Source organism: Eulemur rufifrons, chromosome 19, assembly GCF_041146395.1.
Source record: "Eulemur rufifrons isolate Redbay chromosome 19, OSU_ERuf_1, whole genome shotgun sequence".
Taxonomy (NCBI): Eukaryota; Metazoa; Chordata; class Mammalia; order Primates; family Lemuridae; genus Eulemur; species Eulemur rufifrons.
In genome coordinates, this window is record NC_091001.1 from 48,162,604 (window position 1) to 48,185,768 (window position 23,165).

Below are 23,165 nucleotides of genomic sequence, written 5' to 3' on the forward strand. Positions count from 1 at the left end.
GTGATGGGACAAGGCCACACCAAAGTCTTTTTGGGACAGGGCAAGGGGCTGGAAAGTGTTTGAGAGAACAGAATTTGGAGTAAGGCCATCCTGATCCGGGAACTGGCTCTGTCGCTGGCTGGCTATCTCCTTGAGGCCTCAGTTTCCTCATCCGTAAAATGGAATTAATAATAGTGGTCCCCATCTCATGAATTCATGGTATGGATTAAGTGAGGTGTGAAGCAGAGAGGGCTCCTCATGTGTTCCTAACCAGGCCTGGTCACTAGTCGAGGCTGGGCCATGGTGGTCACCCCCTCCACACACACACACACACACACACACACACACACACATTCACTCCCTGCCTGCTCCTGAAGGGCTCTCAACCTCCAGGTGGAGACCAACCTCCTCCCTCACAGCTCCCCAGCCAATGACCAGTCGAAGTCCTGGTCACCCACAGAGTCCACTCAACACAAGCAAGTATTTTCTTTACATGTTGGGGCTTTTACTTCAATTTGAAGCAGATGGTTGAGCACAGATGTGAATAGCTCTGGCCTTCTGAGCACAAGGAAGGAGCAGGCCTTGGCTTTGAACATCCCCCTCCCACATACTGGCCCATGCCCAGTCCCCTCCTCCCTCTGCCCCTCCCGAGCAACCTGTGGCAGATGCTGGCCTCCAAGCGGGCCGCCATCTGGTTGCCCAGCCACAAGAGTGGGCACCGGGGAGGAGTAGCGACTGGGGGAGCAAGGACCCTCGGGCAGTGCCCTGGGGCAAGTCCTTGGGGTGGAGGACGAGGTGATATTTCTTTCTTCCGTCCTTATTCCCTTCCTGTGAGGCTCAGGGCCCAAGGGCCTGAGCCCAGAGAACACTGAGAATCGAGGCCAGTGCCCGGGCAGCTGGTGGCTGGGAGAGAGGGGCAGGAATCTCAGGCCCTACCCCCGCCCCCCCAGGTACCTCCAGCCTCCCTCTCCCAGCGTCCGGGCTTATCCCGCACCCAGCCAGTGCATGGCGAGCGCAGAGCACGCAGGGTCAGGATCACGGGCTTCCAGAGGTCATGTGCCCCTGCCGTCCATGAGTTCCTGGTGGAACTGCTGACTCGTCCTTGCCTTGAGATGGGACTCGGGCTGCAGGAGGGGCAGAGGTCAGAGCGGCAGTGTGGCCTTTCGCTGTTGGGTTTCATCACCCCATTTTGTTCAGCGTCTCTGTTGAATCTTTGGCAATGGATTTCTGCAGCCGGATGGTGGGCCTCAGGCCCTGAGCAAGGGGGAGGCTGAGCTCCCCCACCCCCAGGCAGAGGGCAAAGTGCGAAGTAACCTCGGAGTGGCGGGGTGAGGGCCTAGGGCCGGAGGGAGGCAGGCGCGCTCCTGTCTGACCCTGAGAGGCGGTGGGCTGAGCATCTGGTGGCATCTTGGAGAAGACGACCAGGCTGGACTTGGCAAGCTCACCTTCTCCTCAGGCCGCGCTGGAAAGGGCCCACAGCAGCGTCCTCGGTCTAGCCCATGCGCAGTCACTCCTGAAAGAAATGACTAGCCGTTAGAAGCAGCCCCTATTCATCCTGATTCCTGTTTCCGGAAGGCCAACCAGTACCAGGTGCTGACACCACAGCACAGCCTCTCACTCAGTCCCCGCAGCGGCCCTGGAGGGGCTCATATGGCCCAAGCAGGGCACTTTACCTTCAGGGGTTCAGTAAGTGGCAGGGCCAGGATTCGAACCCAGGACTGGCTGCCTGCACAGCCCACACTGCCCCCTTTCTCCCCACCTCGGCATTTCAGAGCCCCTGATGTTTTTGATGGTTTGAGGGGATGGGCAGGGCCTCCGAAAGCTCAGGGACACCTGGTACTGACACCACAGTCCCAGGGTCACACCTCTGAGGGATCTCAGAGTCAGGCCTATCCCCACCCTGGGGTGCAGGGCTCCTCTGCAGGCTGCTCAGCACCCCCTGGAATGGCCGTCTGTGGCTCCTTGGCCGCTACGCCGTTCAGACAAGAGCACTGCACCAGGAGTCACAAGCCAACTTTAGTTGCAGCACATTCACCTGCAGGCTAGGTGACCTGAGACAAGTCACTTAACTTCTCTGGGCCTCAGCTTCCTCATCTGTAAAATGGCACAGCCAGAGCAGATCAATGATTTTCAAGCTTTCTTTTAAGCAGTAGAACAAAGTCTGTGGAACCCTAACAGAAAACAGATAAACATGTTCTATTTGGAGTAGTGGGGTGGGGGGACACCCAGAGAGGGAGACCCAGAGTCCTACTGCATTCCCTCCAACAAAGAGCTCGGGACATCTCTGAGACTCTGTGGTGCTAAGGAGCACAGCGTGGACACTGCTAGGTTAGACCTTTTTTAAGTTCCTCGCAGCCCTGACCTGCAGAATCTTCACTCCAGCAGTGGAACTTGATGTTGCTGTTGAGAAAACGGACTGGACAGGAGATGAGGGCTGCTTTAGGCCTCTGGGGGGGTCACAGCCAGTGGGGAGATTGTGTGAGGGCTCTAGGTCCACCCAGAAGATGAAAAAGAATAACCACAGTCCCTTAACCTGGTGCAGCAGCTCCAACTACTTCTCTTTCGATTCGTGCACCAACCCTGAACCGACAGCTAAGCAGTTATTCTCAAAGCAAAGCATGTGCCAGGCGCCTGCGACATGCCAGGGAGCGCTCTCACACCCCAAGGCAAGGGTGAGCCACGCTGGGCTCAGAGAAGGACGTGCTAGAGGTCGCCAGCCCCAGGATTTGAATCCAGATCAGCAGCGTGTGTTCCACCACACAGAGGCTGTTCTTGCTGAGACGGAGGCTCGGGGAGCCGGGAGGGAGCCAAACCACGACGCTGGAGGGCTGCTAACCACAGGCCCCGGTGAGCCACGCAGGCCTGGGGCAGCCAGCCAAGATGCAAGGCTGGGGCGAGGCTGGAAGTGGGGTCTGAGGAGGGCGAGGGAGCCGGGCCAGGGGGAGGGAGGGCTCTCCGGCTAATAGTGGCTGAGAAGGGAAAAAAGGAAAAGTGAAGGCGGGAGCATCTTGATGTGGTGAACCCCAGGCTCACATTCTCCCAGCCCACTGTGCACGGCTGGCCCCAGCAGGAATCTGCTTTTTGTTACCGAGTCTGAGGAGGAGGATTAAGAAGCGGAAAGGAAACCCATGGGGATGGCACTGGGTCTGTGGTCCACGCGGTGATTTACAGCCCGCGTCACCCTGGCGCTGGCCGCCTGGGCGGGCCCTGCCACAGCCTGGGCCCCGAGTGCCTTTCTTGTGCAGCCTGCCTGAGGTCTGGAGAAGCAGTGGAAGGCTGGGGTGGCTGGAGCTGTGCTACTGGCCACGCCGTAGAGATGGCTGGGGCAGCTGGGCCCAGCCCCAAGCCCTCTGTTGGTTCTCAGACCCTGCTGAAGCCACCGCCACCACCCAACATTAAGGGAGACAGGGGTTTCTCTCACTGAGGCCTGACCTCCAATTCTCGACCCCACCCTACTCCTGGTGTCTACACTGGACCTGCATTCCTACCACCCACCTCGGCCCAGGAATCCCAGCACACACATCCTCCGTGCAAGGAAGTCGTATGCCCATCGGAATGTGGCAGGGAGAACACTGGGAGGCCTTAGGTGCCAGGACCTTCTCTGCAATTAAGCAGCTGTGTGACCTTGGGTAACTCATTCTCCCTCTCTGTGCTTTAATTCCCTCACGTGTACAGTGAGGGGGGCGTAAGCAGATTAGCATTCCCCAAAGGGTGTTCTGCTGAGCACCAGCCAGGTGAGGTGTCCCATGAGTCTGGCGAACACCACAGACCTTGGCTTCATCTTGGAAAGTCACTATGTATATTAGCATAGTAAAGGCTCTGAAAAGTCCTGAAGTGAAAAAAATCCCTGTGGCTTTATTTACCCAATTTTTCCAACGGATTTGACCATGTAATTGCGATTGCATTGGGAGGAGCAGAAATTCACTTCCACCCTCCAGTGAAGGGAAGCTTATTTAAGGCTACAAAAGAGCATTTCACCGAGGTCAGGGAGAAGGTCTCAGGGGAGGCAGAAAAGGGCTCAGCAGGGCCCACAGCCGTACCCTCGAGGTGCCAGCACTTGGCCACCAGCAGGTAGCTGCTTCTTTCCCGCCTGACCGCCACTGGCCGGGCTCCCAGCACGGCAGCCTGAGGGCCCAGTGGAGGAAGCCGACTGGGCCCGCCCAGGCCAGACTTCTTCCCCTAGACCAATCAGCTGTGGTGGAGGGCGGACGACACCCCTTCACATGGGACTGGGTTGGGGAGTGTGGGGGTGCACGATTGCAAACACAGGGAAGAGCAAGTGCTCCCCGGTGTGACACCACACCACAGAGCCCCTCTCCCGTGACACCTGGCAACCTCCTGTGTCCGTCCTGTGTGAGGAGCGCAGTGCAGGAGGATTGCACCCTGCAGCTCTGGCCTTCTGTGGGTTTTGTGTGTGTCTGCTGCGGGCCTCGGCTCTGGGCACAGCCTACTCCCTGGCTCGCTGTCCTCAGAGCCCCCTCTGCCACAGAAGATGTCCTTTAAACAACAGGGTCTGCTGCTAAAATAAACTTTGAGAAGGACTAGATGAGACCTGGTTGGTCCCTTTCAGCTGGTCCCACCTGCTGAGTCAAATTGAGACGATTGGGTCAGTGTGGCAAAGTGGTTGAGTCTGTCACAATCAGAAGTCATCTTTTCATCTGTTCACTTGCTGTGGTCGGAATGCCAGCTCCACAAGGGCAGGGACACAGTCTGCTGTGGCCCCGGCACCTAGAACAGTGCCTGGCCCACAGTAGCATCTCAATAAACACCTGCTGCTCCCAGTGGATGACTACCCCCAGTCACAGGCATTTTATGTCACATAGCTTTTATATACCATGGAATATTTTTCCTATTTCAAATGTAACATTGGAACATTTTTATAAAATGTGTCTATCTACACTTTAGGGGAATTTTTGGTAGTTGTTATGAACCCTGGAACAATTTTGCATCTTTTTTGCTTTTGTTCATTTCCAGTTTGTTTTTACTTCTAACTATACCTCCTCTGCATACTAAGCTTATCTCTGGCTTTAAGTGCAATCTTTTCCTGTCGTGATCACTTCTGTATACGGCAAGGTAATTTTACCACTTTGGGGGAATCGAAAAGATGATTTTATCTGCCTTCTAAGTTATTTTACTTTTTAAATTTATTGTCTATGATGCCCACTTTACCTACTTAACCACTTTCCACTATTTTCAAATTATACATTTTTAATGTATAATCATTTTTAATGTATTTAATCAATTTGGATACAGCCTCTTACACGTAGAAAAAAAAGAACATCCAACAGGATTGAAATCCTGACAGTTTTTTTTAATTGGTCTGTCCTAAAAAGAGCAGTCAGATTTCAAATGTTATTTTAAAACTAAAGTATGAAAGAAAAGCAGAGAGGGCATGGAGAAATATTTTCCCCAAACCATTAAGCATTATTTTGCCTTTCACTTTTAAGTACACCGATATGTGGGCTAGAAAGGGGGCTGCATGTTTGGCTCTGAATCCTGCTCTTGACTCATACTGGGGTTCATCTTGGCCCCAAAGCCAGGTGTGGGGCCCTGAGCAGGCCGGTTAACCTCTCCAAACCTCAGTTGCCTCATCTTTAAAATGAGCACAGTTGTATCATCCACCTTCTAGGTCAGCTGCAAAGAATCAATGAGACAATCAAGCCACCACCGCAGCAGGGCCTGGCACACAGGGAAGGCCCTGAAGGCGCTGGCTTGAGTTCTTTTTTCAGGGCAGTGGGGTCCTCGGTTTCGCTATTTCGTTAACTAGTGTTTGATACGTAACGTGGCATCACCGGCTGGAAAGTCTCAAAACAAATAACCAGAAATAGTCACTTTGAACCAACCACCATCTTGACCAATTTGCTTTCAACCAATTCTTTTTAAAAAGTAAACACAATTTTGAAAATTATAGAGATAGTGTCTACCAACTGACAAATGGATAAACACAGTGTGGCATATACACACAATGGAACAGTACTTGGCCATAAGAAGGAATGAAACACTGATACATCTGACACTGTGGAAGAGCATTGTAAACATCAGGCTAACCGACAAGCAGCCCAGCGACAACAAGCCACATATTACACAATTCCATTCACACGACATGTCCCGAACAGCGAAATCTACAGAGACAGAAAGATTAGTATCGCCTGGGGCTGGGGATTGGACGTCAGCTAAAGCTATGGGTTTCCTTTCAGGGTAATGAAAATGTTCTAAAATTGACTACGGGGATGGTTGCGCTTATCTGTGAATATACTAAACATAGTAAAAACCATGGAGTTATATGCTTTTGATGGGTGAACTATATTTTAATAAAGCTGTTAAAATTTTAATTACATAATAAGTTAATTATGAAAAAATTAGAAAATACAGAAGGGTGAACAGAAGAAAACAATTTCAATCACCCCCATCTCCCCACCAAGAGAAAACCACTGGTCACACTTGGGTGACTGCCGTTCTGTTTGCCATTCCTGTGCACAGCTGTACATATACAACATTTTATGAAAGTGGAATTACGTTGTACAAACATCCTAAGCTGGTGTTTATGTTTTCTTTAACATTCAAGCCCGTACATCCTGGCATTTGACAGATGTGTTTTCACATCTTCTCCGAGGGCCAGGCTTTGCAGGGGTTATTCTGGGCACAGGCCTGGGCTTCTGGCCTCCAAACTTCCCAGGGAACTGGAAGCAGGTATGGACCAGTCCAGCCCCAGCGCCTCCGCCTGCCTGGCCTGGGCGCCATGGGTGACAGGCAGGAAATTTATGAGCAGTTGGAGTTGGCTGCTACTCACCAGGCGTGGGAGCATGGCGTGAATCAACCATCACGCTGTGTCCGGGCTGGGAGGGCCCTCAGAGGTCCCGGGCGTCTAAGAGTTTGAAAGTTACGGCCAGAGCCTTCAGTGAGCCAGGAGAGTCTTCCTGGGACCCATAAAGTGGGAGAGAAATTCATTTATTCAGTAATGATTTATTAGTTCCTACTAGGTGCCAGCTCTGTGCTGGGCACTGGGGTCCGAGGCCCTGCCCTGGTGCAGCTTGCAGTCTGGCCCTGGGGAAAAGCTGGGAACCGCTGTTGCCTCTGCCCAGTCCTTTCTGTGTTCGTCAAGGTTGCTCACCGGAGAGGAGGGCATTGCCTTGGGCTCCCAGCCAGTGACAGCTGCCCCGTAGGCCAGGAGCACAGGTGGTGCCAGTGGTCAAATCCCTCATTCACTGAAGCCAGTGGATGTGTTCAAATCCCAGAGTCAGCCAATGACGTGCATGACAGCCCTGCCACATCAGATGACGTGCAGGATGAGAACAGGTAGCCTGGGGGGCCCAGCCTGTGCTAAGATGCCAGAGGCAGAGCTGGGTCCCAGACGCCCTAGGCAAGCATTGGCTGAGCAGCCCCCGTGGACCTGCACTGTGGCAGAACCCGCTTGGAGCTTGTCCCACTACCAGAATGGAAGCTCCAGGAGGGCACAGCGCTGTCAGTTGTGTTCCTGCCACCTCCCCAGTCCAGGATAATGAGGGTCTGCTCAAGTCCAACTGATTATCCCACCAGCCCCACCCCACCACAAGCTGCGGCAAATGAGTGCCGCAATGTCCTCTGAACTCCTGAAGCACTTCACCCAACTCTCCCTACATCCCTTTGTGCCATGAATTATTGTCAGTGTCACTATCATGGCCCCTTGCCTGCCCCACAGGCCTCCTCCACGAGCACCCCTGTCCTCCTAGGGCCTGGGAACAGAAGAGAGGGCATCAGCGGTCAGTGCCACCATTTACTGAGGGCAACCATGTGCCCAGCACCTCGCGATGGTCCTTTCCATGCACTGTCCTGCGCAGTCCCTGGGAGGTGCCTGTCGCGGCTTCCATTTTGCAGATGAGGAAATGAGGCCTGAGTGGCTGCCTCACTTGCCCTAGGCCACGTTGCTAGGATGCGGCAGAGCAAGGCAGACCCCGGGACCCCTAGAGACCTCGGGTTCTTCAGCAGCAGACAGAAGCGGCAGGTCCGCAAGCCATCCACCCAGCTGCCACCTCCTTGGTTCTAAGAAAATCTTGGCCTTCAACTCTTGGAGCTGAAAGGAAGGTGGCTGGCAGTGAGAGGCCTGGCACCCCCAGAGCCAGGGCCAGAGCTCACAAGGCCCACTGGGCCTGCAGGGGACAGCCACCCCGTGCTGACGCCTTCTTGGGCTGCAGGCCACTCTCCCTGGCTGCCGAGCTGTTTCTCTCCTCCGGCTCTGCCTGTGCAATTCTGTGCCAACTCCTTCTTGGCCTCTTCTTTGTTTGTCTCTCCACGTCCATCAGTCTATCTGTCGTTCTGGCCCCCACCCCCCACCCACCCTCCGGAGCTGGCCCGAGCGAGGCCTGCAGGCGGCTGCCATGGCTTCCCATCTGCTTCCGTCCTGTGACGCTGTCCCACCACCCCACGACACGCTGTTCCTCCAGACCCCAGCAGCTCAAAGCTCCAAGGCCTTCCCCACAGCCAGAGGAGGCGCCCAGGCCGGAGGGGGCAGACAGCTGGGGAGACAGGTGGCCCAGCTGGGCAGACCTGCCCAGTGGGCCTGACTCATGACCCTCACACAGACAGCCCCACCGCCCCAACCCCAGTGTGGAGGGACCCTGTCAGGCCTGCCTCCTCCGGGCTGGGAACTACTGTCATCACTCAGTGCCTCCCCTCCCCGGTCCTTACTGCAAAGTGACAGCAGGGGGTGACAGGCTCCAACCAGACAAGCCAAGTCATGCCAAAGTGCTAGCAGTGAGCCCTTGCAAAGACCACCCTGTGTCTCTGGGAGACTCTCAGGAGGAAGCCTAGCGTGGCTATTTCAGAACCAGTGGGGGCACCAATAGGGTGGCTGGGAGAGGCCACCAGCCCTTGAGCAGCCCAAAGAATCCAATGATTCCAGCAAAAATAGTGTGCATTCCATGCAGATGCAGTTCTAAAATGAGAAAACACCTCCCCTAGCCTCTTCCACTGTTCCTAAGCCACTCCCCTGGCTAGATTCTGGAGCCACCTTGGGATCCAGGTGGGAGTAGGGACATCTCTGATCAGGTGGCTCTTTACTCACCAGCACACACACATACCCACACACGTGTGTGCACACGCACACCCACCAGCAGGCAACATGGCATGGTGGTTAAATGTGCCTGTTATGGCATCAGATTGCCTCCGTTTGAATACTGACTTCCCCAGTCTACCAGCTGGGTGACCTTGAGCTTAACCTTTCTGGGCCTCAGTTTCTTTACCTATAAAATGGAAATAACAGTATCTACTGCATGAGCTTGTCAGGAAGATTAAAAAAGACAACTACAGCGTCAAGCACCGAGTGCCACATGTCAGAGCACACACGCGTGTGCTGTGTGTCCCCAGACCCCCCATTTCCCCATCGGCAACTGGAGGCAGGAACTGCGTCTGCACTTCGGATCGCCAGGGCCTCCCTCACACGGCACAGAGGAGCTTCCTCCCATCAGATATTCGTGGAAGACGACGCAAACACCTCGTTCCCTCGTGCTTCCATTCCTCCACGCACCCAGCAAATGTTCCCTGAGTGTTTACACCGTGCCAGCCTCCACCAGAGCCTCTGAGGACCCTGCAGTAAACAACTCAGACAAGAAGCCCAGCCCTCCCAGTGCTACCGGCCTAGGAGAACAAGCCCTTCCACAGAAGCGAGCTTCCCTAGAGAAAGGAAGCCTCGTGTTTTCTGTGCCAAAATGGCTTGGACAGGCGCTTTCCCAATAATTGATGCACTTCCCTGCATTCTCAGTGAGACGTTACTGGATGTACTTTAGCTTCCTCTTGACAACTCAAGGTCAAGCCCATGAACATCGGTCTACACACAACTCCCGGGGCCCTGAGGCTTGGGGGGGTCCTCGGTCCTGACACTAAGTGGCCCCAGCCTCTTGGCTCTTCTGTGCCTGTGGCTTTGCTCTCGACTGTGTTTTGCTGGCTGTGACTCTTGGAGCCCTCCCTGCACCTGCCCCAGGACCCGGCCCCCAGCCCCGCCGGCCTCCACAGGTGGTTTCTGGTCAGCAGTTCTGATCGGGGACACCTGAGCGTCGCGCGTGCAAGCACCGTGCACACACTAAGTGTAGTGGGCTCCGAAGAAGCGTCCCAGAGGATCCTCCTCTGAATTTTTATGCATGGCTTTGTGTCGTTTAGCTATGAATTCCAAAGGGTGGAGCCTTTGTCTGTTTTGTTCTCCAAAGTTCCAAAGTGACCCCAGCACCCAGAACAGTGCCTGACACAGAGTAAACCCTCAGAACTATTTATTCTTAAATAAATGTCCGAGGCCCTTCATGTTTTCTTCATCTTTTTCTATTCATGTACCCAAAAATACTGCATGTGTGTGTGTGTGTGTGTGTGTGTGGTGACAGGGCAGCGAGGCGGGCAGCGTGGCTGCTGTGGAGAGGCGACTCTCAGCAATGCTTTGCTGCAGCTCTTCAGATTCAGGTTGGCTCTGGGCAGCTCGCTCCCTGCGGCTGCCCGGCTCTGTCCTGCCCTGCCACGGAGGGGCCACCTCCAAGGGCTCCTGACCCCCCGGGGGGCAGTTTTGAAGCCCTTGAAGCCCACCAGCCTTCCAGTGTGCAGGAGGGAAGCTGGCCCACCACGCAGGAGGCCCGCCACCTGATCCTGACAGATGGTGCCCGTGGAGGCGCCAGCACACCTGTGCACACGCAGGCTCACGCACACACACATGCACACACAGTAGGCGGCAGAGGGGCAGACCTGGCACGCTCTGCCTGGCCATGCAGTCGAGTCCTCAGTGGGAAGCCCAGCCTGGCATCTGCTCTCTGAGTCCCTAGGAGAGGAGAGGGTGCCGGGGGTCCCTGTGCCCACCTCCCTGAGGGACCAGCAGCATCCTCCAGCAACGCTCCCTGACCGAGCAGTGCCTCCAGCTGCCAAAACCCTTTCACAGCCATCGTTTCCTTGAATGCTCCTCACCCACAGAGTTTTATCCACGTTTTTTCCCCAGAGTTTATAAGGAAAGTGAAGCTTGTTTGGGGCCAAGTGTCTGACATTACAGAGCTCACGAGGAGCCGGGCTGAGACTCAGATCTGTGTCTCCAGCCCCAGGCCCCAGGCTCCATGCCGCCAGACTGCCCCTGCAGTCACACCCTGCAGAGAAGGAGACAGGGAGAGCAGAGGACAGGGGATGGTGGTGGCCTGGGTTTGGAGGCACTGGCCGCAGCGGGTGTGATGAGACAAACTAGGCCCTACCCTGCTATGTGACCCTGGGCGGCTTCACCTCATCTCGCTCCAGTGGTTAATAACGTGGACCCCGGGAGGTTGGTGTAGGATTCAAGAAAACAATGGGCATGAGACGGCTCTGCAAACTGTACAGTGTGGTGCTCAGGTAAGAGGTCACGTGGCCTGGCCTGGTGACCTAGGGTCTGTAAACCTTAGTACCATCAACTGAAAATGGGGCTAGCAGCACCCACTTTGCAGGGCTGTGGTGCATGCCGGTGAGCTCAGGGAAGTGGGGTTCTGACACTGTGGTTAAGGTTATGACACTGGTTAGCCTAACTGGAAAGAAAACCACCTTGTCACAAATCAGGGTCAATCCCCCGCCCCCCCCCCCCCCCCCCCCCGCCCCGGTGTGAGCCACACAGCTATTTACTCTGCTGACCTCTCAGCTGACAGACCTTGATGTTTTTCTCAGGTTCAAGGCGAGCACCCTTCTTTCAGGGAAGGCAGGAGTGGGGTGGGCAGAGCTGACTGCCCTGGTGAGAACAAACAGTCTTCCCAGCATGGCCCCTGTCCTGACTCCAGATGTAGCTTGAGGGTGAAGGGCTTGGTGCCGTGGCAGCCACTGTGTGCCACAAGGCGAAGACCAAAAGAAGCCTGGAGTCGGAGCCAGGCAGCGGCGGCCACTTTTCAGATTTCTGAACTATGAGAAACTCGAGCCCCTGTCAGTTCAAGCTGCTGCTTGAGGGGTTTCCGTTATTTGAAACTCAAAGCTTTCCTTGCTGATTCAAGAGAACAAGGGTGCTAGCCTGACAGTGCTGGGCGGGGGGAGGCCCAGGGGCATGTCCCTGGCTGTGTCCTAAAGCCCCCAGTTAACCCCTCCCAGAGGCCTTGCCTTCAGCACAGGAATATTCACCCTAGCTGTGTGCATTTTAGTGGAAGGAATGGTGTGTCATTATTTTGGGACCTACTACGTGCCAGGAGATGGGACACAAAGTTGAAGGGGCTCACAGTCTAGCTAGAGACACAGGCACTGAACCAACATCGTGTAGCATAGCGTAATGAATGGAATGTCACATCACATAACATACTGCCTAAAAATATAACGCAATGTAAGGACATGAAATGAAATCTAATATATCACATAATAGAGTCTCACATCCTATAACATTTTATATCATTATTTTAGTATATCACGATGCTCTCCTGAATTAGACCATATGTGTCCCTGTGGTACAGGCAGGGTGGTGGCTGTACTAAGGGCCCCTGAGGAGGAAGCTGGGGTAGGTAGGGGTCAGGGAGGCCTTCCAGCAGGAGCAGAGCCTTCCAGAATGAGCGGGAGTTAGCCAAACAGACAGGGGAGAAGGGCATTCCAGGCAGAAGGGACGGCATGAGCACAGAGGCCAAAAATAGCCCTTTTGGGCAAGGAGTTCTGTACTGCTGGGGTGTAAACTGGGACATGGGGAGTGACCGGCTCAGGCCAGGTCACTTGGGGGGTGGCCATCAGGTGTCCTGTTGAGTCTGACCTCATCTCTTGACCTGTGGGGAGCTCCCGAGGGGTCCTGAGCAGGGGATGGAGTGAGGCTGTCTGACTGCCTTTCGGCAGAGCTGCCAGGAGGGGCTCTGGTGGGACTGATGGGCCTGGGCAGCTGGGTAGTGTGACAAGCCCAGGTGGCTGTGAATTCTGGGCAGAAGGCAGGAAGGTCTTACAGGAGGAAATGGCTCCCAACCTTGCCCTCTAGAAATATTCATCCTGGGACTGCTAGGAGGGCACAGGTCTCTGGTCTTCTGGGGTGGGCAGAAATGGGACGACCTGCTCGAGGACAGGTGGGGAGCCAGGGCCCGCTGACACCCTCTGTCCTATGCCTTCCACTGCGCCAGGTGCGGAGCTCAAGGCTGTGCAGTGGGCAGGGCAGCCCAGTCCTCCCCTCCCCTCGTTCTCTGGAAACCTCAGGGCTCAAAAGCAATTTCTGGTCACTAGATTGACTCCACACCATCCCCAGTGGCCACTCCTCTTTCCCCGGGAGCTCCTCCTGCCCTGTGGCCTCGTGAAGACCAACTTCTCAAGCAGGAGACATGAGAGGGAGAGCAGAGTTCGCAGAGTGATTTCACATCCTTTATGCCACTGACGGCTGAACAGACGCAGGAGATAGCTGAGCAGGCTCTTCGAGACTAAGACACTTGAGCACCCAGCCCCCCCCCCCAGCCCCTAAGGGCAGAGCTGAGACCAGCTCCAAAGTCCAGACGAGACACCTGCCCACAGAGGCCGTGGTCGGAGGGAGGCTCCCGTGGGCCCATACTGAGCCCTTCAGATAGAGAGATTAATGGCCCCGAAATTGCGATAAACATAAATATTTGGTCCCGCCAGAGCTGCCATCTCTCCAGCTGGGACTGGGAGGAAAGCAGAGGGGAGAGCAAGAGGAATGAGGTGCAAGGGGCTGAATAAAGTGCAGATGAAATGCAAAACACCCTCCAAAGCCCCAAATCTGAGGCTTGTGAAAGGCCGGCCACCCACAGCAGTGGCAATGATGGGCTTTTTCCACTGCTGGGGTGAGGGGCTGCCAGGGCTTCTGGGTCTGATGGGAAAACGGGTGAAGGGAATTGAGAAAGGAAAAAGAAAGCCCTCGGTCCCCTTCCCCTGTGTCCCCCCATCACATCACCACCGCCTGACACCCGACAGCCCCAGGCCTGACTCAGCTCCTCCCTCGGGGTCCAGAGGGGCGTGAGGAAGGCAGCCAGGCCTTGCCCTTCTCTCCTTTCCTTCCCAGGGCTGGACTCCCAGCTGCCAGCCCTGCCCCAGGACCCCACGCGGCCCCTGGACAGGCCATCCGGTGACTGCTCCCAAGAGGTGCCCAGATTCCAGGCTGACATCTCCCAGAAGCCTTTGGCGGCGGCGGCAGGCAGTGCTTAAAAAAGGCTTCATGTCATGCTGCAATCAGCTGCAGGGCCCAGGCGCTGGGGTATTTATGAATGCGACTGTCCTCCCACAGCATCTCTGCGTTGCTCTCTGATGAGCTGGGGGTCTCTGCATGCTCTCTGGTCTCCCCGGCCCTGCCCCTGGGTGGACATTGTTGGCGTCTGCACACTCAGGGTGCATTCAGGGTGATGGCAGAATGACCGCTGCAGTGATGCCTGTTTAGAGCCTCAACACTGATATGCCCTCCCAGCTACCTTCTTGCTCGCCTGTCCCCTCCAGCGAGGTCTTAGGAAAAGTCACTTCTAACCATCCCCAGTGTTAACACCTTTGAGAAAGAAAAGAAAGTTCAGCAGCATCCAGAACTAATGAGGTGGACTTCAGGCTCCTTGGGGGAGGAAGAAAAGTCACAACTGGTGTGAGAAGAGGAAGAAACAACATTAAACAAAAACGGGGTGGGGGGGAATGAAAACCAGAGATAAAAAGTCAAGAGAAAACAGCGGCGCCTGAGAAACAAGAATTCCAGCCGCCAACTTTTACGGCGTCCAGCCCTGTTATTCATAAGCGAGTTTCCTCTCTCACAAAGAACCTTTTGCACGGTTTTCCCTGCTGCCTCCAAACCAGCTGCTCGCGCTGTTGTATCCTGAGTGATGATGAGGCTCTGAAAGGGTTTTTTGGGAACAGATGGCCAGGGGAGAGCTGGGGAATGTGCCAGCAGCGGGCCGGGCGGGCTGCCAAGGCCTGCGGTGACTGAGTGCTTGGGCTTCCAGCTCGCGTGCTTTCCCTGCCCTCTGCCCTCCGTGGCGCCAGCAGGCCTTCCCAGCGAGCGCTCGGAACATCTGGAGTCTGGGGCTGCCAGGAGGGGGGGCCGCAGCAGTTGGGCGGGGGACCCTCTGTTCCAGCAGAGCTCCCATGGACTCACCAGCAGGCCCGCCTCGCAGAACAGCTAATCAAAACCACAGCGCCCGAATGGGAACCAGGCGCGCTCCCAGCTGCAGCCAGAGGCCGCCAGGCGACTTAACCCGGTGTCAGGCCTTGCTGACGGCGCAGCGCTGGGGGTGCTCAGAGCCGATGACGCCCCCCAGCCCACCCCACCCCTCACCACCACCAGCACCGCCACCACCAGCAGGCTCTGGGCTCCCCGCAGCTAAATGGAGTCTCCACGAGCTGCAGCCCAGCTGCTTATATAAGAGCTGTCGCCACGGGCAAGGCACCGCAGCACCACACTGGGCACTTGCTGGGGGCCTCCCAGGCGCGGGCCACCGTGGCGGGCAGTGTGCGAGCTTCAGGGAGCCGGCAGGCCTCAGGAGTCAAAGAGCTCAGAGTTTGGAACCAAACCGACAGAAGGTTCGAATCTGAGCTCCACCACTTCCTAGCCACGTGGCCCTGGGCAAGTGACTGCCCTTCTCTTGGCCTCCGCGTTCCCGCTATGCGCGGAGGGGTTTGTGTGGTGAGGGGCAGAGATGACGTGTGGGATGTGCCTGGCACATGCGGGTGTGACTGTTGGTGATGGCCTGCTGATAGGTGTGATGGTACAATCACACCTTAGGCACGTTCTGGGTACGAATCCGCCCACTCTGAAATCCGAGGATTTCTGGCGTGGCCCCACTTTCCAGATGCGGGACAGGGGTTCGGGCTGAGGCACTAGACAACTGTTGGTCCTCAGCTGCGTCGCAGCTGGTCAGTCGTTCATCCACCCTGGGCACTGCCCTCTCCTGAGGTGCTTCTTCCTGGGGTTCCAATTAAGTTATTACCTTGTAGCTGTAAATTCACGAGATTTCCTTTCTGGCACTCACTGAGCAAACGCCAGCCCTTTCTCACATGGGATCTTGTTTAATCCTTTCTGCAAGGAGGGTATGCGTGCTCTCACTCTACAGATGGGTGCACCAGGGATTCGAGACGTCAGGTAACATGTCCAAGGTTACACAGCAAGAGGTGACAGTGCCAAGACTCAAACCTGGGTCTCTGGCCCCAAAACTCTCCACGCGGCCTACCTCACGGTTTTGCTGAGGCCTCCCCAGTGTAGTGCCATGTCCCTTAAGTGACAGCACCGCAGGGAACTGAAAGGAACTGCAGTGTTCTCTGGGGTTACCCCACCCTACACAGACACCCCTTCTCCAGCATCCCTAGGCCACTGAGACTCTGCAGCAGTTTCGGGAGGGGAGTCCTGGCTCAAGGATGTGCGCCAGGAGGGTGCTCTGCACTCCCAAGAGTGCTCACCCAGAGCAGCACGGAGGCTGCTCACTTGTCTGAGACTTTCTGAGCACGGATGGTGGGTTCTTTCTCTCGATGTCCGAGACCCGGATTTTTCATTCGTACCCAGCATGTTGGGGAGAAGGGTGGGGATCTGTGAGTGCACGTTGGGGAGAGGGAGTAGTCTGAGAAAGGACAGAGGAGGAGGAGGAGAGGGTGGAGAGAGGGTGAAAGGAGAGAGAAAGCAGCACCCAGCCTCTACCCTGCCTCGGGACCACCCAAGCAACCTCGTGAAAGCCGGCTCAGCTCACCTGTAGGGTTCCCCGGCCGACAACCCCTCCAGCCCAGGCCCTGCCAGACTTGTGGCCTAACGGTGTCAAACGGGAGAAGAGAAACGGCAGCTGAGAGAACACTCCGTGTTAGAACAAACAGCTGGCGACAAACGTCTATGTAATTGGAATGCCAGAAAAAATAAATTGCATCCATTTTTATGACTGGAGGGGAATTTGATGGTGGTTTCCCACCCCCCCTTTTTTCCCAGCATAGATGGACTCCATGGCTCTGAAAGCAGATGGCAGTTAACTCTGTAACTTGGTCCAGAGGATTTGGAAATGAGAACCACCCCTCCCCCACCCCACCCCACGTGGGAGGCAGGACAGGGAAGCGGCAGGAGCCAGGCTCACCTCCCTTACTGGCTAGGTGACCTCGGGCAATCCCTCAGGCTGAGAGAACAACACTGGGCCCCACCTCAGGGCTGGTGACAAGAGTCCCTGGCACACGAGCCACACCCTCTGCACACGCCGCACTGGGCCCTAGTAGCCTCCAGGAGCGACTTTCAGATCTGTGTGAAATGCCATGATGGGCAGAAGGAGGTAACACAGGGACAGTCATCGAGGCAGAAGGACGGACGGAGGTGAGGCTGGCAAGGGCCTCAGAAACCACTTACGACAGCTGCCCCCTCACAGTGGAGACTCAGGCCCCAGTGGGGATAAAGCCAGGACAGGGGCTGTTGGTGGGGCCACAGGAGGGGCTAGATCCGGGCAGGCCAGGGCTCTCGAGACTCTGCCCCACACCCCAGGCTCCGGGAATATTCCACAGAAGGGGCAGGCACTCACGGGTCCTGTCGGTGGCCTGGGTTCAGCCATCCAGACAGTAAGGGGCCCCCTTTGACACCCTTGGCTCACACCACCCCCTCTTCCCTGGTCATCTTGTCCCTGGAGCTGAAGCTACAGAAGTCTGCACCCGGGATGTTCTTCCGAAGAGGAGCCAGACCACCCTCGACCTGCCTCCCCTTCCAGAAAGCAGCAGGGAAAAGAGGGAAGACACAGCTCTGACCAGGTGGCACCCAGCCTAAATGCCGCCTCCGGCTCCGGATCACCCCCGGGGCTAGGAGTAAACCTTGCCACCATGCAGACCCAGCCTTCCCATGGCAGGGCCGCTGCAGCACGCCACCCTGGGGCCCCCACTCACCGTCCAGGCCTCTGGTACAGCCTTTCGGTCAGCGCATAAGGTCGTCTTCTCTCCCCACCCCAACCCACGGCCTTTGAGCAACTTGAGGGCAAGGCCTTTGTTACCAAGACTCAAAATACTCTGTCAAGTTTAGTAACTGCTGCTGCTGTTGTTGTTATTATTATTAGTACTGCTCAATGGCTTAACATCGCTGGACAGGGGTGCCCTAGATTGTAGAAAATTGGCCCTTTCCTATTCAGCAGGTCTGGGGAGGCCCACCCAGCCCAGGTGCAGAAGAACAGTTCTGCCACCTCCTGCTCTTCCTCGTCTCCCTCCTCCTCCTCCTCAGAAGCTCCCAGGAGTTGCTGCTTTAAAAACAGGAGCTGCAGAAACGTGGCCCAGAGCCAGGTGCTTAACATGCATTATCTCCGGCTGCAGCCGAGTCAGAACTGAACTCTCCAGAGCCTTCCACCCCTCCCGCCTGCCTCTCTGCTGGGCGGCCTCTGACACGGCCCTCTGTACTACTGGGGCTTCCAAATGGGGCTCCAAACCCTCAAAGTTCACATCCTGTGAGGCCCAGAAAGGGAGGGCTCACTGGCCTGGGGTCCCCAATCCCCGAACTGGGAAGGGCTGAGATGGGCAGAGGATGCCTAGCGGGTGAGCCCAGCGCACTTTAAATCCCATTCTTAATGCAGCCCTGGAGGGACAGGGCAGCTCATGAGAAATGCATGTGACCTCAGAGGACATTTGAGGACACTTGGGGCTCAACCTCCCAAGGAGCTGTCCTGAAGGAGGGTCACCCAGCCTTCTGTGGACATAGTCTGAGGGAGCAATCCTCATGTGGGATGGCTCTAATACCCATCAATCATTCGGGTGATGACTGTCATCATTCCAGCTGCTAGAGCAGATATCTGCCCACTGTCCCCAGAGTCTGCAGGCCCAAACCTTTGCCCCCCAGCCTCCTGTAGCCCGGCCTGGCAGGCCCATCATCAGAGTTGCTGGGCCTAAGACTTTAAACTCCAGTTAACATGCAGCTGAGTTGCTAGGAGGGTGACCATGAAGCTGTCCCCCACCACAAACACCTGGTCAGGAATTAATTAACCAGATGGGCTTCCACAACCACAGACATGTGTAGGGGGCAACGGACTCCAGCATGGCTCAGTTTTGGTAGGAAGGGGCTGGGAAGCAAGTAGGCCTGGGTGGTCGTCTCATCTTCCAGGGAAGAACAGCAAGGGACCCCAGCAACCCTGAGTGACAGGGACTGAAGCCAGGTCCTGCAAAGAAACTACACACTCACGATGCCATTCAGAACCAAACTGGGTCCAAGCGTCCAGTCAGGGCCTTCTCAAAGGTGAGGCCAACAGGCAAGCCCAGGGTGGTGGCACAGACTGCATGCCAATCCGCCCACGAACATACCTCTAGACCCAGAAAGGGCGGAGAAGACCCCTGCATGGAAGGTTCTAGTTGTCACTCCTCTTCCCTCCCCTCATGCCCCAGCAGAGCTCTGGGTGACCTCCCTGGCTTTCCTGCCCACCGAGGCCCCCAACACAGCATCTTGGTGGCAGCTGACTGCTGGAGGCTTATGTTAGAAACAAGAATTCTCTTTGCTTTTCCTTTTTCTCACCCTGACCACTCCTGATTCCCAAGCCTTCTAGACCAAAGAGTGTTCAATTGCCGCCAGGTGGTATGTGGCAAATTAGTTTGTGTCTACACTGCCTATACTGTGTCTGGCACATAGACGGTGGTCAACAGCTGTCCACAGAAGGAAGGGGGGGAGGGTGTATGTACCAATGAGAGCTTTAAGAGCCCTGTCTCTTGTTTGGGGACCGCTGCAGTGGTCACATATCCTATAAGGGGATGGACACCAGCTGAAGGTGGAGGCCGGGAAGGAGGGGCTCTTCCTGCACCTGCTGTGAGTTCCTGGCTTCCCCTGGACCCCGGCTGGGTGCCATCAATCACGCCCTTCATGTACCCAGTCACTTCCAGAGGAAAGCCACCCCGCAGCAGCCAGTGGCACGTCCTCTCTCACCCGAGCATGTCCTCAGTCTCTCCCCGCAAACTTGTAACCAGGTGCAATTTACCGCTAAGCCTTTTCACAGAAACAGTCCCACACAGGAGGAAAAAATATCTGTTGGTCTGATTGTCCTGGGGGTTGGTTCCCCCAACAGAATCTTAGTAAGTGGAGGTGGAGCCTCGGAGGCCCAGGCTGGGTGGCCACAAAAGGAGGAAGATAAGCTAGTGAGGTTCCAATTACAACTCAGAAGCCAGGACCCGTCTAAAGCTGTGCTCCTCATTCAAATCATCTCAACCCTCCAAACAAAAGGTCAGGGCAAGGGGCCCAAAGGAGGCAGGAAACCCTCTCCCCTGGGGCTCCAGGCCCCTCAGTCTCAGGGCCCAGTGAATCCACCCCCAGAGCAGAACAGCTGCTGAGAGAGGCTAGCTCAGGCCAGCCAGGCTGGTCTCAGCGTGATGCCACACATCCCAACCAAGGGGGTGGGGAAAGAGTGGGGTACCATACCCAGATTAGGACAGACAGACTGACAGACAGACAGAAGGAAGATGACAACTAGCAATTAAAGACTCGGGCAGAAAATGCACAGGTGCCCAAAACGTGGGTCACAGGGGCCTAAAAGAGGGTGCCTGAGTGTGCAAGGGCTCCAGGGACACCAGAGGTTATGAGACGAGAAGCAATCTGATGGCCTGGGACACACCAACAGTCCATGCTTGCAACAGCTGCAGGGCCAAATCTTGATTGTCCAGATAAAAGTACCGAAGCAAGGAGTGGTCTGGGGGGCTCCAACATGAACCCTGGTCCCCACTGGTCCCTGAGTGTCTTCATTCGGGAAATGCGTCACCATAGATATGATGTGAGCCCGTGAGGCCATGAAGGTCATTAGGGCAAAGACACCCAGCGGGGTGACCTCACACCCACGACAGGCAGAGTGTCGGCAGGAGACGGGAGGTGCCCTCAGGCCTGGGCTGGCTGGGAGAGAGTGGAAAGAGACTATTTCCACCCTGGAACTCCCACCTTGGCCCCCACAGCCCCTCCAAGGCATTAGGTTATGTAGGCCCCACAGGATGAACCTCAAGTTCAAATCCAAGTGTTTTCGGGTCCCATTACCTGAGGGTGGGGAGGCCATGAGGGAGCCACCACAAACATGCCCTGGGTGCCCCTCGCTCTCACGCAGAGACCCATTGCATCTTCAAGGTGGCCCACGAGTGAGTGTTTTCCACTGTCCCCGTTTATCAATGAGAAAGCAGGCTGGAGGAGGGTAACAAATGGGTCCAGGACGACACAACTGGTCGGGAGTGAGCCAGGACTCGAGCCCAGGGCTGCTGGGTGCGCTTGACCACAATCTGTGTCCTCAGCCTCCCAATCCGCACAATGGGGAGGTTGGTGCCTTAGATTTGAGGTGACTTTGGGGGAAACCGAAAACTCCGCTCTGCCAGGGCTCTTCACCCTACTTGCTCCTCTTCCTCACTGGTGGGGACAGCCTCTTCCCAGCCCAGGACCCTGCTCTGAGCAAGGAGCCAGTGGAGGGAGGGGCTGCTGCGCACCCGCTTTCCAGGGTGAAGAGGGGGAGGCAGGGGGAGGGGCGGGGGCCGGGCAACTGGGGCGCCTGCCCACCCTGCCCATCCACACCTCCAACAACAGGCCTGGATGCCAGGGGAAGTTCACCAAGAGTTTACGAACCTCCTTTGTCACAGCGCTGCATGGAGCCATCAATCACGCCTTCATTTACCCGGTCACTTTCCAGAGGAAAGCCGCCCAGCGCAGCCGGTGGCGCTTCCTCTCTCACCCACTTGATGAGGATTTCATCTAATTGGTCCGCAGTAAATCACTCCCAGGAATGCAGGTTCAATTAGCGGCAGGGCTGGCGGTGAGGAGGTGCCGCAGCCCTCCCTGGCATGGGCCTGGGTGTCCATGGGGGGCCTCTGGGAACCCCCGGAGAACCCACCAAGGGGCCTGCCTGAGAGGGGGTCTGGGGGAGGGATGTCAGGGTAAGGGGGAGGGGCAGGCCAGGAAGGAAGAATGGATGGAGGACAACAGAGTCACCAAGCTCCCTGAATGCCAGGGGAGCCCTCCTGCTCCAGGGCGCGCGGCGTCTCTCCTCACAGACACAGACCAGGCCCCGCTCTCTGTCTTGCTCCCTCAGCCACACGGAAACAGACTCAGAGGGCTGCAATGAGCCTTGCTCAGCGCTCGCCCCTGACTGTAAATGCCTGAAGCACAGGCCATCTGGGGACCACAGCTGTGCCCAACACCTTTCCTCCTGCACACACTTCCCAAGCACAGCGGGCTTTGTATAAGCTGTTCCCTCTGCCTCGGATGCTGTTCCATTCTTCATCTGCCCAGTGACCTCCTGGTTGTCCTGCTAGTCCTAGCTCAAACACCACTTACACTAAGATGCCCTTTCAAACTCAAACTCCCTGGGGCAGAAGGCTTAACCTGTCCCCCCTCTGCCTGGCCTTCCACTGCCCCTCGCACAGCCACACTGTCCTGCCCTTATCTACCTACAGGAGGGTCTCTCTGACCATCTTGTGAGCTGCATGGGGAGCTCATGGAGGACCATGAGTTTGTCATCTTTATACCCCCACCCAACTTGCTTGGCACATGGTTGGGGCTCAATAAATCTCTCCAGAATGAATGAATGAATGAGTATCACCTGCCTTAATGCACAGCCTCGGGTAACCCACAGGCCAAGTCACCTTCCAGGAACCTGCCAAAGGGCTCTCCTGGGAGTCACCCTGCTCAGGGGAATCTCATCCTGAGAGGACCACACGGGGAATTCGGCACCAGAGCACCTAAGGCCAGAAAGGGCTTCAGAGCTTAACAGTCCTCTGCGTTTAAGTGATGAGAAAACACAGGCCTAGAGACCCTGAGTGACTGTCCAAGGTCACCCAGAAGCCTGATTACCAGGAGTGGGGTCACACTCATAATCCCAGGGATGTGAAGAGTCCTGAAGCTGGGGGGACCTCCAGTAAACCTCCAAGAGCTGATCTCTCTGGCCCCTTCAGAATCCTGGGCACAAGCAGGGCACCCCAAGTTCCTGTTCCCGCCTCCCCTGTCCCCAGAGGCTGTTGCCCAAGCAGCTGGCGCATACCTTGCGCTTCTTGGCACGTCCCTCGGCCTGCAGGGTGCGGGTGCAGCGCTGCACACACTCGGAGAAGCTGAGGTTGCTGTGGTCGGCGCTGTAGTCGAGGTCGGCCAGCCGTGCCAGGGACAGGATGTAGTTGCAGGCGATCCTCAGGATGGCCAGTTTGGACAGCTTCTGCCCATATGAGTAGCATGGCACCTGGGGGGAAGAAGGTGTCAGGATGGTCTGCAGGGGTCTCTGTGCTGAGCAAGCAACCCCCACACGCTCCTTGGCCTGGCAGGTGTGGGGGGGGTCGGCCTGTCTGAGGTACACCTGGGCCCTCCACCCTGATTTTATGATCTGTTCCAAGGACCTGCTATTTACACACACACACAC

General features: G+C 56.2%; 1 protein-coding gene across 9 annotated transcripts in view; it reads right to left on the reverse strand.

Moving 5' to 3' along the window:
• Window positions 1-470: 470 nt before the first annotated feature.
• Window positions 471-23,165, reverse strand: part of ATOH8 (atonal bHLH transcription factor 8) — a 32,088-nt gene continuing 9,393 nt past the window's right edge. Inside the window, exons 2-4 of one of the 9 annotated variants that reach the window (XR_011236162.1) lie at window positions 22,797-22,988; window positions 6,770-6,896; window positions 471-1,492 (exon numbers count right to left, since the gene is read on the reverse strand). Coding sequence is in view for 6 of the 9 variants with exons in the window: in XM_069493823.1 (XP_069349924.1) it covers window positions 21,555-21,674; window positions 22,797-22,988 (312 nt within the window). In the remaining 3 variants the exon portion in view is untranslated. The other 8 variants (XR_011236161.1, XM_069493828.1, XM_069493826.1 and 5 more) reach the window with 8 other exon arrangements.